We start from the raw sequence: 15,647 nt of genomic DNA on the forward strand, positions 1-15,647 counted from the left end.
TTACAAATCAAACAATTCAGGTATAATTGAAATGCACATTGTTGGCTTTAATTTAAGGGTATTTGCATAAATGTCGGTCACACCAAAATTACAATAATTTTTATACGCGGTCCCCCCATTCTAGGGCACCTTAATGTTTGGGACAATTGGCATCACAGGTGTTTGTCATTACTCAGGTGTTTTTAATTGCTTCATTAGTTTTAGGCTTAAGATACCTAGGCTTGCTTCTACCCTTTGAAGTCTGTAGTTGCCTTTGTTCAACGTGAGGGCAAGAGCTGTGCCAGTGAAAGTCAAAGAAGCAATTATGAAAATGAAAAACAACAATGGTAATTAACGCAGGGTAATTGTCCTCCTGCTGACCTCACCAACAACAGCTGATTACCGAAATCAACTGTCTAGAATATCCTTAAGAAGAAATAATGCAGTGGTGAGCTCCGTAATTGCAAAGGGACTGGTAGGACCAGGAAGACCTCCACTGCTGATGACAGAAGAATCCTATTATGATAAAGTAAAAGCCCCAAACATCTGTCTGACAGATCAGAACTCTTCAGGAGGCAGATGTGCATGTGTCAGGGATTACTATCTGCAGAAGACTTAATGAGCAGACCACATAGACCACAGGCAACAAAAACAGGATGGCCAAATTATAGTATACTAAAATGTACTTAAAAGAGCCTACAGAATTTTGGAAAAATGTCTTGTGGACAGGTGAGACAATGGGTAACCTGTATAAGATTGATGGCAAGAGCAAAGTATTGAGATGTAATTGGCTACCTCTCTCATCTCTTCACTGCCTAATAGCTTATGTGTGGTGTGCATACAGGCGCAATAATGACTGTCATCACATCATTCATGTGGGTTGTACACATTGGTGGTGGTTGAAATGGTATCTTTGTAAAGCATTCTATAGATGTAATTTATTATTATTATTATTATTATTATTTATTAGATATTTAGTTGATGCGTTGCTAGTAAAGCACAGAGTTATCATATCATGGAGTTACCGTATGCTTATGCCAATGATTTGACTGCATTCATTCTTCAATGCCATTATACCTATTTAATTATTTAATTCAATATTATCATTTGTTTTCATATTGTGATGATATGAAGATACTGTAATATCGAGATACACCATTTGCATTTTGACATTTAGGATCATAAAGAATTTTCATAAAATAAAAACTTACAACATAAATTGTATGTTTAATTTTGAAATGTTCAATGTTATTGTGAATGCCTCAGCCACATTATGAGTGGGGTTGCACAATATACTGTTACTAGAAAGTACCCAGAACATCTATTTTAAAATGGCATTGTTCCAGCATTTTAGGATTTTTGGTACTGGAAGTAAATGTCAACTTTCCACTAAAACCCCTCCCTCTGACACTTGTCTGAGTAGCTGGGTAAAAATGTGCGACATGCTGCAGACTTCTCAAAATCATATGTTTTGCCACAAACTTGACTTCATAAGGGATACCCTGCCAATTCCCTATTGCATCAACACACACTTTATGCTTTCAAGAGAGAAGCACTGCATAGTATGGCACAATGACATGGCACACCAGGGAGGCTGAGTAAGTCTGATGAGGCAATGTAGTTATCTATTATTTGCTTCAGAACTGTTTTGGTGCCAGTATTGCGGTCGAAAACCTAGTATCAATACCCAAGTTAAAACTATAGTAACAATCCAAAACTGATTGCGAGTTTAGGTAATTTAACTAATTGAAAGCTTTTCTGTGCTTTTGTTAAGGAAATTTTGTATACAGATTGCATGTGTGTTGTTGATAATGAATTAAAAACATCTTGTTCATTCTATCTATAACACTGGGATATTGAAACAGTAATGTAAAGTTCTATACTGTATAATGATAAATACTGAGATCAATCAATATAGAAAACTATTATAAAATGTTCGGCTACTGTATATCACCTAGCTCTATATGTAATAATCAGATGTTTGGTGAGTACCATTAAAAGTTTACTAGCCAGTGTTGATTGTATTTTTAGTGTCTAGAGTTAATGCAGATTTTGAGCTGCTGTAATCTGACATTAAGTTCAGAATTAAATATTCATGTTTATACTTCTCTGATTCCTTATACTAAACATCGACCAAATAGGGTTTTTAACATCCCTATTTGCTATTTCAAAGAGATATTTGTTATTTGAATTTTGAGAACTACTGTTGTATAGAAAATCAAATTTTATTAAAACATAACACATCATGCTTTCCGTTATATTTATTGTTAACTGAGTGCTTCATTTACTTTGTCAAGTTCATTATTTATTGTTAATCATTGTATTCTGCTTGCTGTGTTTGCTGTGCATTTCTGAAGGTTCTTTGTCCTTGTTCGTGCCTCATGCTTTTCTTTTCAGCTTTTCCATTTTTTAATTTGTAAATTTTTATTAGTAAATGTATTTATATTTTTGTTCTTTATTCTTGTTTTTAAATACAAATATTAATTGCTAATATGGTGACTAAAAATTTGAAACATGTTACCTGGTGATTTTCAGTACTTTTATATAAGTATACTGTATGTAAAATACCATTAATGAATCAGCTGCTGTTTTTCCTTGGTTACAGGTTGTAAATAATGTGAAAAACACAATATAACAGTGCTTTTCTGCACAGAATAATGCAAAATAAAATGATATGAACTTCCCTGTCAGGATGATTTGTGAAAAGATGGCTTGGTGTGATTGAGGATTTTCTGTAAAGAATTTAAAAATTACCATGTATATTATAACAATTAAAATGTAACATTAAAAATTTAAACCTGACAATTTTTTTCTGCACCATATTTTTATGTGTGCAATCACATATCACCAACAAAATAAACAAATATCAACACAGTCTTGGTTTTATTAGAACAGAGTCTCAAAGAGATGTTGTCATGAGTATAGGCTGCAGCTAACAACTATTTTGCTAATTTATTAGTTTGACGATTATATTTTCATTTAATTCGTGATTTAAAGAAAAAATACAGTGTGTAAAACTGTAAACATTTTATTGAAAAAATGAAAGCTTTACTCCTTGCACACTAACAATACAGTAGTAACGGTATGACCTAAAATTGAATTTGACAATCAAATTTATAGCAACAAGTCATGTTGCTAAACTACGATCTAAATTTACACATTCATGGTTTTAAGTCAAAAGATCTTGACATTAAAGGGCAGAAAGCTGAAACCATTTGGAATTATTGACACACAATTTCTGAGCATGTTGTGTTTGACCATGAAATCAAGTGAGTGTCACATGCTTCATTACAATATTGCGCGAAATACCAGTAATTGCTGTCATCAAAAGAAATACTGTGCAGAAGATGTTTTGCATATAGCTAATATCATGGTTTCTGCACTGTCAGAAAAGGATTTTGAAGAGACAGAAAAAACTAAAGAAATTTTCATTTAGAGTGCTTCTGGATTATGCTGAAGTATATGAAAGAGGGACTGCCATTACTCTAATGTGTTATATTTTCAGATGCTTCCATATGGAGTGATCTCATTTTTACTAGTCATGCAAGAGATGTTTTTTTTTTTTTTTTTACCAGATGTGAAGTTGAAATGATTCCACACTTTTGAGTTCTTTGATATTTAACCCTCCACCACAGTTACATCTTTTAACTCGGCTATAAACAATGTGATCAGTGTTATTCTCAGTTAATGAAATGATTCACTGGCCATTGCATTTTAACTCAACATATTTAATAAAAAATTGCATAACCATTTTTATTTTGATGAAACGTAATGTATGACACCTCTCTTTCAGAGTTCAGATGTATTTTGTTTTGTTTGTTTATTTCCCTATGAGTTGTGTAGACGTTGATCTTCATTGCAGGAAAGGGAAAAATATCATTTTAAGTCTTCTCTCATGAGAAGCAACTTTTTTCCTGTTAAAGCTACATGGCTCAGCTATATGTCATTTAAAGTTTAAATGGAGCATTTTTAATTCTTTTTCATGAAGATGCTCATTGTGAGTCTTTCTCCATCTTCCCTGCATTGAAAGTGGCAACAGGTATACATACTTTGGCCAGGGGTTAGCGGTGCATAGTTCCAACACCAAGTACCAAAAAAAGGAAAGCATACAAAAGTAGTAATTAATGACTAGTCTGTGAAACAGCAAATACAGTAAAATTGTATTTTATGAAAAGAATCAATTTTCACTTCCTCCAGCAATAAGAATGCTAGTGATGCTAGTAGGTTTTTTAGAGATCAAAAAAAAGCCAAATTAAATAAGTGGGGTTTTAATAATTTCTTGAAGTGTTCAAATGTACTGGTTTGGCATATCACTAACAGAGAAGTACACTAGATTTTTGGTTCATAATAAAGAAAATGTTGCCTACTATTTGTTTAACCTTCATTAACCTTTGCTCTGATTTCAGTGCAATTACAATTAAACCAATGTCTGTATGCTTTATAGTGTTAAGCCTGAATAACTTGGGACAGTGTTCTGCTGCCATCTAGTGAATGAAATAACATGCTGCCAAAACAAATATAATTGTACAGTATGCTTTCTGCCACTTTATGGTAACTCTAATGTAACTCATCAATATTCAACGTAAGCCTCCAGTGAAAAACTCATCGGCAAATGAAAAAACGTAAAGATAGTTTTAAAATGAACTGAAACAGAACCATTACTCGAATCAAGCGATAGTGATGACGATGTAAGTTGGTTATCAGATGTTGACACAGAAAGTGAAACTTAATGCATGATACGGCACTATACAACCATACCGCCATGTTATACCTGGTGAATTTGGTTGTGTGAAGCTTCAATATGGTGCAACAGTAGCTGCATGACACACAGGCAAAATAATTGCGATCAAATACAAGGGCCAGCAAGATGTTTGCTCTCTAAGCACTATTCACAATCTCACAAGTGTTTGTGTCCAGAAAAATGTGGAAGTCATTAATCCTTCCACTGTGGTAGCCTGCAGTAACATAAGGGGCACATCCATGCAGGTAAGGCACTGACATGCTACTCTATCATGTGCAAGCAACAGAAAAAAAAATAAGAAAAGTATGCAAAGAAACATGTTTCTACTGTCCCCATTGCAACATCGGGCTGTGTGTTGGTGACTGCCTCAAAACATATCAGAGAAAGGGCATAGACTAAATCTGTATCAGTACATCAGGGGACACTAGACATACCTTTCCAACTGTATTTATGTTGATGTTTTGGTATTTACATGTTGTATAATTTTTTCTTGTTGAAAAAAATTCACATATTTTGGCTTGACTTTCCTGGGGAAACATAAAATTAAGGAGGCTGCTGCCTCACTCTCGAAATACTGACCTACCCAGTGTTAATTGATCTATGATTGTGATTAGGAATATGGTGGACAAATGGTCCAAACCATAAGAAGGTGTTAGATTGTTTTGAACCTTATGTACAATTAAAAGTAGTTTAAAATCAATACTAAAGGACACAGCCAAACAGTGTAATGAAGCTAAGACTGAAGAGATTTTCCTTTTTAGGTAAGATTCACGCTGCTGTGGTTTGGACTAATTGCAGCTAAGTTATAACTTTTTTTAGGTATTCTTGGTACAATAAATTACGCTCATGTGGTGATTTACAGATGATTGAGTTGAGGCCATTCGTACCTACGGCCAAGGGCCATAGGAGAACAGTAGGTTAATAATGTTCTAAATTGCCAAAAGGTCAGCTGCTAGATGCTGCAAAGAGTGTACGCCTTTAGTTTATTGCATACTTAAGGCAACACTGCCACCTATAGAATAATAAACTCTGGATAAAACAGTGAGAGAAGCTGTGGTGGAGTGGAGAGGCTGTCTGTCTTCCTGTACTGATGCTGCAACCAACAAATGGCCATAAACTAGCAATAACTTAGAACCCTGTGAGCACAATGATATATTTGTTTTATCTTCATTTTTTTAAGTTGCGCTTCACGCAGCTAGCATGTCTTTTTTGATTCCAATCTGTACAGATCTTCTTTTTCTTTCAGCTGCTCCTTTTGGTGTTGCCATAGCGGATCATCTATTTCCATACCTTCCTATCCTCTGCATCTTTCTCTGTTACACCCATCACCTACATGTCCTCTCTCACCACATCTATAAACCTTCTCTTAGGCCTTCTTTTTTCCTCTTATCATGGCAGCACCATCCTTAACATCCTTTTTCGAGTATACCCAGCATCTGTCCTCTGCATATGTTCAAACCAACGCGATTTTGCCTGTCTCACTTTGTCTCCTAACCGTACAACCCGAGCTGACCCTCTAATGTACTCATTTCTAATCCTGTCCATCCTTGTCACACCCAGTGCAAACCTTAGCATCTTTAACTCTGCCACTTCCAGCTCTGTCTCCTGTTTTTTGGTCAGTGCCACAGTCTCCAACCCATATAACATAGCTGGTCTCACTACTGTCTTGTAGACCCTACCCTTTCACTCTTGCTGGTACCTGTGTGTCACAAATCCCTCCTGACACTCTTCTCCACCCTGCCTGCACTCTCTTCTTCACCTCTCTCCCACACTCCCTGTTACTGTGTACTGGTGATCCCAAGTATTTAAACTCATCCACCTTAGCCCACTCTACTACCTGCATCCTCATCGCTCCTCTGACCTCTCTCAGGCACACACATTTATTCTGTCTTGTTCCTACTGACTTTCATTTCTCTCCTCTCTTGAGCATATCTCCACCTCTCCTGGGTCTCCTCGACCTGCTCCCTACTCACGGTACACATCACAATGTCATCTGCAAACATCATAGTCCACAGGTGTGAAATGACCGTGGAGGCTTCAATTAACTTCTGTAACTTTTAATAACAAACTACAACACATTACAACACATGCACTTGACCGTGAACCATGGCGCTTAACAACATGCGCTTTCTTTTTTTATACTTGCCCCACCTCCAGTCCATCCTTTAATCACTTCCCCAAGTTCCCGTAAAACACGTAGTGAATACACATTGTTCCTTTTAATTACTATATATGACATCTCCCCTGTTTTCTTTTTAACACCATAACACTAGTGAACAGTTAACAGCGAATATCTATAGCTTATTCGAAGTGTAGTATTACTTTTCCCACATTCAAAATCAACCATCTATATCAAAGTCAATACCTGTTTCTCCCATCCCCCCATGGAAAAAAAAATTAAACATCAGCCTCCCCATTGTTGCTCATGAAGTTGAAGCAACATGCCCCCCAGTCCATAGCTGCTAGCGTCAGCGGACATGGCTGTAGGCTTATTCACATCGTAATAAGTAAGCACTGGTGTGGTAGTCTGGAGGTGCTTTATGTGTTCAAAAGCTGTTTGTTTTGAGTGATTCCAAACCCAGGTGTTTTTCTCTTTCCAAAGTTTATACGTGAGTTACCCCACTTTCGAAAGGAGGGAGTGAATCTCCCAAGATAGTTGGCCATACCCAGAATTCTTTTCAACTCCTCGATGTCTCTCGGTGGTGGTAAATGCAGAATAGCTTCCACTTTATCGGGATTTGGCCTGATCCCTGATTAGTCAATGATATGTCCAAGAAACCTCAACCTCAACTCTGTTTAATGGAACATTTTTCTTGGTTTAGCTTTAACCCCACTGTTTTTATGTGCTCCATTACCTTGTCCAAGCGAATGTCGTGTTCCTCCTCTGTGGACCCATAAAAAAGAATATCGTCTAAAAAGACTTTAACGCTCTCCAGTTCCTGGAGGGTTTCTGTCATCTTTCTCTGGAAGATTTCAGGTGCACTCATTATACCGAAGGGTAGTCGCTTGAAGTTAAACTGGCCAAAGAGTGTAATGAACGTAGTGAGCTTAATGCTGTCAGGGTGGAACGGTATTTAGAAGAACCCGCTGGCAGCGTCCAGCTTTGTGGTTATCTCATCTGGAGTGGGCAGGATGTACGACTTCTCACGGCTTCATTCAACCTCTTAAAGTTGACACAAATGCGGGCCTTACCTGTGTTCTCCTTCATCACAGGCACCATTGGGGAACACCAGTTTGTTGGCTGTGATACTTGCTCAATAATGCCATCTCTTTCCATTCTCTGGAGCTCTTCCTTTACTTTCTGTAGCAAATTAAGTGGTACGTGCCCTGCTGCATGTACTGCATATGGCTGTGCATTGTCTTTCAGCTGAATTCTCACAGGTTCAGTCTTTAACAAACCATGCTCACCGTATGCCTGCTGTCATTCTCCACTGCTTCATCCACTCTCCTCACCAGATTCATTGTAACAGATAACTGTCTGCTGAGAAGATTGGTTGCCGTGTATCCATGGATTACGTATGCAGTTAGTGGATGAGTTTTACCTTTGTAGGTTACTGTACTCTGGATTCATCCCACGTATCCCAGCTTGCCGCCTGGGCTATCCAGTGGTATATCTGAAGGCTCTAATGGACTTTTGGGAACGAGTGAGTGATATGTCTCATCCTGGATAACATTCACATTGGCACCTTTGTCGATCTTGAATTCAGCCGGCCTGGAGCCCACTAAATCTTGACAAACCATTGCTCTGCTGACCCATTTGCCTTACTCACCGTCACTAGGAAGTATGTCAGCATTTGCTCTGTAACTTTGCTCACAGCCTTTCTGTTCCTATACACTCTACTTCAATGTCCTACTTTATTGCATGAGTTGTATGTGGATTTATTGGCTGGGTACCATTAATCTTTGTTATGATGTGTTTTCCCACACTTGCTGCACTGTCTGTTGTTTCGTCTGCTTTGGGTATTGTTTCCCCTTTTTTGGTTGCCATAGCGTTTGAATTCTTTGCTGCGCTTTACTGTGACTTCATGTATCATTCTTGCTGCCTTTACCTACACATTGGTTTGGGAAGCAACCTCTTCTGACTACCTGACCATCTCAATAGTCAGCACTAGCATTAGGTCCTTTGTCAGCTGCAGCTTATGTGAAACATCTTTGTCAAGTATTCTGATAACTGTCCAGTTGTGGATATTTTCTTCTCTACTCACATGGAAATCATAATGCTCCGACAGTTCATACAAAGCTCTGATAAAAGTCTTGATTTTTTTTCTCTGGGCACAATATAGTCGTCAGACTTTCTCAACACACTGTCAAAGTCATTTCGGTGCACCTCTTCCGCAAAAACAAAGGATTTCTAAACGTTTTCCGCCTCGCTCCCTATGGCGGAAATTAGGCTGCTCACCTGGACTTCACCATCTTCCTTATTTAGCTTAGTGGAGGCCTTAAATCTGGTAGAACGCTGTTTCCAGTCTGGTCACTCTCCTAGCTTGTCGAAGGAGAAGTTTGTTGGAGGATTAAACTTTGCCATGACTCTCTTCCTTCACTTCTGACACCATGTGAAATGAACATGGAGGCTTCAATGTACTTCTATAACTTTTAATAACAAACTGCAACACATTACAACACATGCACTTGACTGTGAAACTTGCCGCAAAACAACATGTGCTTCCTTTTTTTTTATACTTGCCCCACCTCAAGTCCATCCTTTAACTACTTCGCCCAAGTTGCCGTAAAACAATTAGTGAATACAGTGATCCCTCGCTATATCGCGCTTCGTCTTTCGCGGCTTCACTCTATGGCGGATTTTATATGCAAGCATATTTAACTATATATCGCGGATTTTTTGCTGGTTCGCGGATTTCTGAGGACAATGGGTCTTTTAATTTCTGGTACATGCTTCCTCAGTTGGTTTGCCCAGTTGATTTCATACAAGGGACGCTATTGGCAGATGGCTGAGAAGCTACCCAACTTACTTTTGTTTCTCTTTCTCTCTCTCTCTCTCTCTCTCTCTCTCTCTCTCTCTCTCTTGTGCTGACTTTCTCTGATCCTGACGTAGGGGGTGTGAGCAGGGGGGCTGTTCGCACACCTAGACGATACGGACGCTCGTCTAAAAATGCTGAAAGATTATCTTCACGTTGCTATCTTTTGTGCAGCTGCTTCCTGAAACGAAATGCTGCAGGGTGCTTCGCATACTTAAAAGCTCAAAGGGCACGTATTGATTTTTCACAGTTTGTATTCCTCTGTCTCTCTCTCTCTCTCTCTCTCTCTCTCTCTCTCTCTCTCTCCCTGCTCCTGACGGAGGGGGTGTGAGCTGCTGCCTTCAACAGCTTTGTACCGGCGGTGCTTCGCATACTTAAAAGCCAAACAGCCCTATTGATTTGTTTGGTTTTCTCTCACTTTCTGACATTCAGTGCTCCTGACGCGGACTCCTTTGAAGAGGAAGATATGTTTGCATTCTTTTAATTGTGAGACAGAACTGTCATCTCTGTCTTGTCATGGAGCACAGTTTAAACTTTTGAAAAAGAGACAAATGTTTGTTTGCAGTGTTTGAATAACGTTCCTGTCTCTCTACAACCTCCCGTGTTTCTGCGCAAATCTGTTACCCAAGCATGACAATATAAAAATAACCATATAAACATATGGTTTCTACTTCGCGGATTTTCTTATTTCTCGTGTGGCTCTGGAACGCAACCCCCGCGATGGAGGAGGGATTACTGTACACAGTGTTCCTTTTAATTGTTACTGTATATACCATAACAGGGACTCTTGTCTAATCTCATCTGTCAACATGTCCATCACCATTGCAAATAAGAAAGGGTTCAGAGTTGATCCCTGATGTAATCCCACATCTGCCTTTAATAGATAGATAGATAGATACTTTATTAATCCCAAGGGGAAATTCACAATTTTAATTTTAATGCATCTGTCATCTCCTACTGCAGACCTCACCACTGTCACACTTCCCTCGTACATATCCTGTACCACTCCTACATACTTCTCTGCCACTCTGTGATAAGACAAGTTCAGTGGTTGTAAATAATGCAAATAAAGAGATAGCCGCTTGGCTTGTCATGGACATTTGGAAAAGAAAATGTAAAAGATGTAAAGTTTTTATTTACCTGTTTTAGCGCTCCTACACAGATTAACATGGCAGTGGTAGGAAGTTTTAGCGGTGGTAGGGCAGCAACTAATGATTATTTTGGTAGTCAACTAATCGTTCAATTTTTTTTTCAATTAGTCATGATTATTTCATGCCTGACTATTGTCTGTGGTGCTATTTCCCATCATGAAACCTTACTGTTGGTCACTAATCATCACCTCCATTCTTAATTTAGCTTCCACTACTCTTTCTCATAACCTCATGCTGTGGCTGATCAATTTTATCCCTCTGTAGTTACTATAACTCTGCACATCGCCCCTATTCTTAAAAATTGGTACCAGTACACTTCTTCTCTACTTTTACTTTCCAAGATTGCATTAAACCAGGCATGCGCAACCTTTCCGCTATTGACGGCCGCACTACAGACTTTTTACTTTAATAACGGCCGCACTACAGACTTTTTACTTTAATAACGGCCGCCAGTAAGTCCAAGTAAACTTAATAATGTTTTATGATTTATGTAAAAATTTACAGATTACACATTAAAACAGAGTATGATATATCTGACAATATTCAATTTACTGGTCTACATATGTAAAAAAATGTCTACGAAACGTCATATAGGACAAAAAACCTTTACAGCAATTGTTTCAGGAAGTTTGGAAAACATCGCCATTAATGGCTTCCTTGCTCTTGCATGTTTGCAGACAGACTTGCAAAGTCAGGGGACTCGCTGGAGACCATTAGCCGTATTCCAGACTCTAGATTGCTGTCTACCAATCGGGTTCGGTACTTGTTTTTCAGATATTTCATTCTGGAAAACGCTGCTTCGCACAAATAAGTGCTTCCGAAAAGAACGAGAATGTTCCTGGCCAGTTCTCGTAGTTGTGGGTATTCTACTGCTGATTTCCACGATGAATATATAAAGGGCAACATTTTGGTCAACATACCGACCCGGCTAAGGAAGGTTCTGCGGTGTTTGAGATTCTACACTTGCAGGAGTCTAGAGACCCCAGAGTCCAAATCGGCTTTCGGCGTCACCATACCGACCCGGCCGACAAAGATTCCGCGGCGTTGAGACCCCTTACTCGCTGGAGTCCAGAGACCCTACACCTGCACGGCCGCCATTACGTACACTTTAATATACACGTCCACGGCCGCCAAAGTCCTTGCCCACGGCCGCATGCGGCCGTACGGCCGCAGGTTGCGCACAGCTGCATTAAACAATCTGGTTAAAAACTCCACTGCTATCTCTCCTAAACACTTCCATTCTTCCACAGGTATCCTTACTTCCTCCTTTCTAATCTGTTGCACTTCCTAATTCATTATCTCCCCATCATCCAACCTTCTCTCTCTCTGATTCTCTTCATTCATCAGCCTCTCAAAGTACTTGTACCATCTGTTTAACATACTTTCCTCGCTTGTGAGTATGCTTCCATCTTTATCTTTTGTCACCCTAACCTGCTGCACATCTTTCCCAGCTCGGACCCTCTGTCTAGCCAATCTATACAGGTCCTTTTCTCCCTCCTTAGTGTCCAACCTCTCGTACAACTCATCATAAATCTTTTTTTTTTAGCCTTCACCACCTTTCTCTTCACCTTACACCTTATCTCCTTATACTCTTGTCTACTTTCTCCATCTCTCTGACTATCCCAGTTTTTCTTTGACAACCTTTTCCTCTGTATACTCTGCTTTACCACCCCATTCCACCACCAGGTTTCCTTTTCCTCATTCCTCTGTCCAGATGTCATGCCAAGCACCCTTCTAGTTCTCACCCTTACTACTTCTACTGTAGTTGCCCAGCTATCTGGTAACTCTTCGCTGCCACCCATTACCTGTCTTAGCTTCTTCCTGAACTCAACCTTATAGTCTTCCTTTTTCAACTTCTACCATTTGATCCTTGGCTCTGCCCTCACTCTCCTCCTCCTCTTGATATCTAACATCATCCTTCAGACCACCATCCTATGTTGTCTAACTATGCTTTCCCCTGCCACCACATTGCAGTCTCCAATCTCCTTCAGATTGACCCTCCTGGATAGGATATAATCTACCTGTGTGCATCTTCCTCCACTCTTGTATGTCATCCTGTGTTCCTCCTTCTCCTTATAATATGTATTTACCACAGCCATGTCCATTCTTTTTGCAAAATCCATTACCATCTGACCTACTGCATCACTCTCCTTGACACTATACCTGTCCATTACTCTCTCATCTCCTCTGTCCCCTTCACCAACATGTCCATTGAAATCCGCTCCAATCACCACTTTCTCTCCCTTGGGTACACTCTCCACCACATCATCTAGTCTGTGCAGAGGTTCACGCTTTTTTCTTCCATCAAGAAGATAGAAACATCAGTTAAAGAGTAATAAATCTACTGTTATTATTTCACAGGATTTTGGGGGCCAAAACTGTGTCTTTCTTTTTACTTCAGTTTATTAAGGTAGAATATTCAAAATTCATTAGAAGTTGTTTTTTCAAACGCTTTAGTCAGCTGAAGGGTAGAAGAGGTAGTCATAGTTTGTAGTATAGCCCAGAACACTTGATTTTCTTCTCTGTAGCTCCTTCAAAACCAAAAGGTTATCAAGCCATCAACATAAACATAGAGCAAATTGTGCTAGATTCTCTACAATAATTCTAGTGTTTTGTGCATGTTCCAATGAATATATTATTTCTCAAAAAAAAAAAAAATGTAATAATTGCCCTCAGTAACCTCATCGATGTATCCCAATGCAGTACTATATTGATTCCCAATTCCTACCACAGGTTGGTAACCATCTACGTTGCTGCTGTTGTTTTTTTTTAACCTGCAATTTACAATTGCATAGTTTATTTTTAACAGACTGTTAAATTAATTGCTGCTTTCTCCAGCTGCATAATTTAGAGTTGTGTATCACATTCTAGTGGATCCTTTAGTGATAGCTTGTGTTTATACTGTTTTTATCTTAGGATGTACATTGGTGGCATAAAACGGAAAAAAGGTTTTGCTGGCATGGACATGCAGGTGGAGGTCTAAATGCAGATCCAAAAAATGTGGTAAGATATTTTTCAGTGAATTATTTCTTTAATATTCACAAACAGTGCAAGACATGCTTTTCACAAAACATTTAGTTAGATCTGTAACGGCACTGATATACCTTAGTTTTAATAAAATGTTCTGTGCTATTGTATCTTAATAGTAAAATAAATATTTCCAACTTTTTTACAAATTTAGACCAATTCATCTAGCCTTTTACAGTGAATTTTAATTTTGTTCGTGTGTGTGTAATTTTTTTTCTGTTACTTGAAATCTCAGTAAACCACTCTTATTTTTATGAAGTTTAACATTTTTCCTGACAAATGATTGATACTTTAGTTTTGTTAGTTTTTTGCCTCACATACGGGTCATTTTTATGTAATTAAATGCTATATTATTCTTTCTGTAGCTAAAAGAAGTAAACACTGGAAAGATTCTGTCAGCAATGTTTTCCTATGTATGGCCAAAAGACAGACCTGATCTACGTGCCAGAGTTGTAGCATCTCTGGGGTTACTTGCAAGTGCTAAGGTAAGTATTGCCATAGAATGTACTGTATTACTTATCTATAGAATACAGCATCATGAATGTTTTTTCTTCTTACGTGCCACCAGTGTGCAGTTTTACTTCATCATCCCTATAGTATGTCTAAAACCGCCTAAAACATGCATACTGAGACCTTATTGACATTGTTATTTTTTTTAGTCATCTTTGTATACCAGGTATCAAAAATATGTATTGCTATTTGTGTTACCTGGCTTTGCCTGGGAAATGTCTTAACACTAGAATTACCAGAGCCTACGAAAAAACTCGTAGATCCGGCCCACCTTGAATCCGTTCGCACCTCTCCGTCAGCGTCTTTTGTCCTGTAAATGTGCCGATAAAGACAAGCAGCAAGCAGCCTGCTATTCCATCCCCCCACAGCTGCAGAACATGCACAAAGTTCTCCCAGCTCATGCCTTGATTGATTATCTGGGAGTGAAGTGCTGGAGTTTTAGAGTGGAAATACTAGATCATTATTTGGAACACATGCATTTCATGTGTGTTCCGTTTCTATAATAATCTGTGTAAACACATTGTTAAAACAGAAACGTTTTCATATTTTAGTAATAAATGACAAAATATTGGCATAAACTATATAATGTGTGAAGTCTGGACATTCTCTGATCTGGAGGGATAAAAGCCGACACACAAATGCTGGTGAATCTGCCTTCTTCATATCTCACTGTCACTAGAAAACGTTTCTGTTTTAACAATGTGTTTTTCACAGATTATTGTAGAAACGGAACATACATGAAATGCATGTGTTCCAAATAACAATCTAGTATTTCCACTCTAAAACTCCAGCACTTCTCTCCCAGATAATCAATCAAGGCATGACCTGGGAGAACTTTGTGCACGTTCTACAGCTGTGGGGGGATGGCATATTAGGTTGCTTGTCTTTATCGGCACATTTATAGGACAAAAGATGCTGACGGAGAGGTGTGAACAGATTTATGGTGGGCCAGATCTACGAATTTTTTCGTAGGCTCTGGTAATTCTAGTGTTAAGACAATTGCCTCCATTATAGTGCTGTTGGTTAATAAGGTGTATCAGAAGTAGTCTGTAACTAACTAAGTGCTTTTCTGTTTACAATATTTGCTTTTTTTTTTAAATCAAGTGCTAATATCCTAGGCAGGCAGTGTGATATAGTGGTTAAGGCTTTGAACCTGTTACTAACTCTGTGACCACAAGCAAGTCACTTCACTTACCTGTACTCCAACTGAAAACCATAAGAAATGTAACCAGTTGTATCTCATATGTTGTAATAAAGGCATCA

The 15,647-nt window shown here is 38.6% G+C and overlaps 1 protein-coding gene across 1 annotated transcript in view; it reads left to right on the forward strand.

The window, feature by feature from the left end:
* Positions 1 to 15,647, forward strand: part of abcb7 (ATP-binding cassette, sub-family B (MDR/TAP), member 7) — a 206,700-nt gene that overhangs the window by 13,469 nt on the left and 177,584 nt on the right. Inside the window, exons 2-3 of the mRNA XM_028815415.2 lie at positions 13,764 to 13,850; positions 14,240 to 14,359. Coding sequence (XP_028671248.2) covers positions 13,764 to 13,850; positions 14,240 to 14,359 — 207 coding nt within the window. The remainder of the gene's footprint in view (positions 1 to 13,763; positions 13,851 to 14,239; positions 14,360 to 15,647) is intronic.

The sequence above is a fragment of the Erpetoichthys calabaricus genome, chromosome 12 (genome assembly GCF_900747795.2).
Source record: "Erpetoichthys calabaricus chromosome 12, fErpCal1.3, whole genome shotgun sequence".
NCBI classification, from domain to species: Eukaryota; Metazoa; Chordata; class Cladistia; order Polypteriformes; family Polypteridae; genus Erpetoichthys; species Erpetoichthys calabaricus.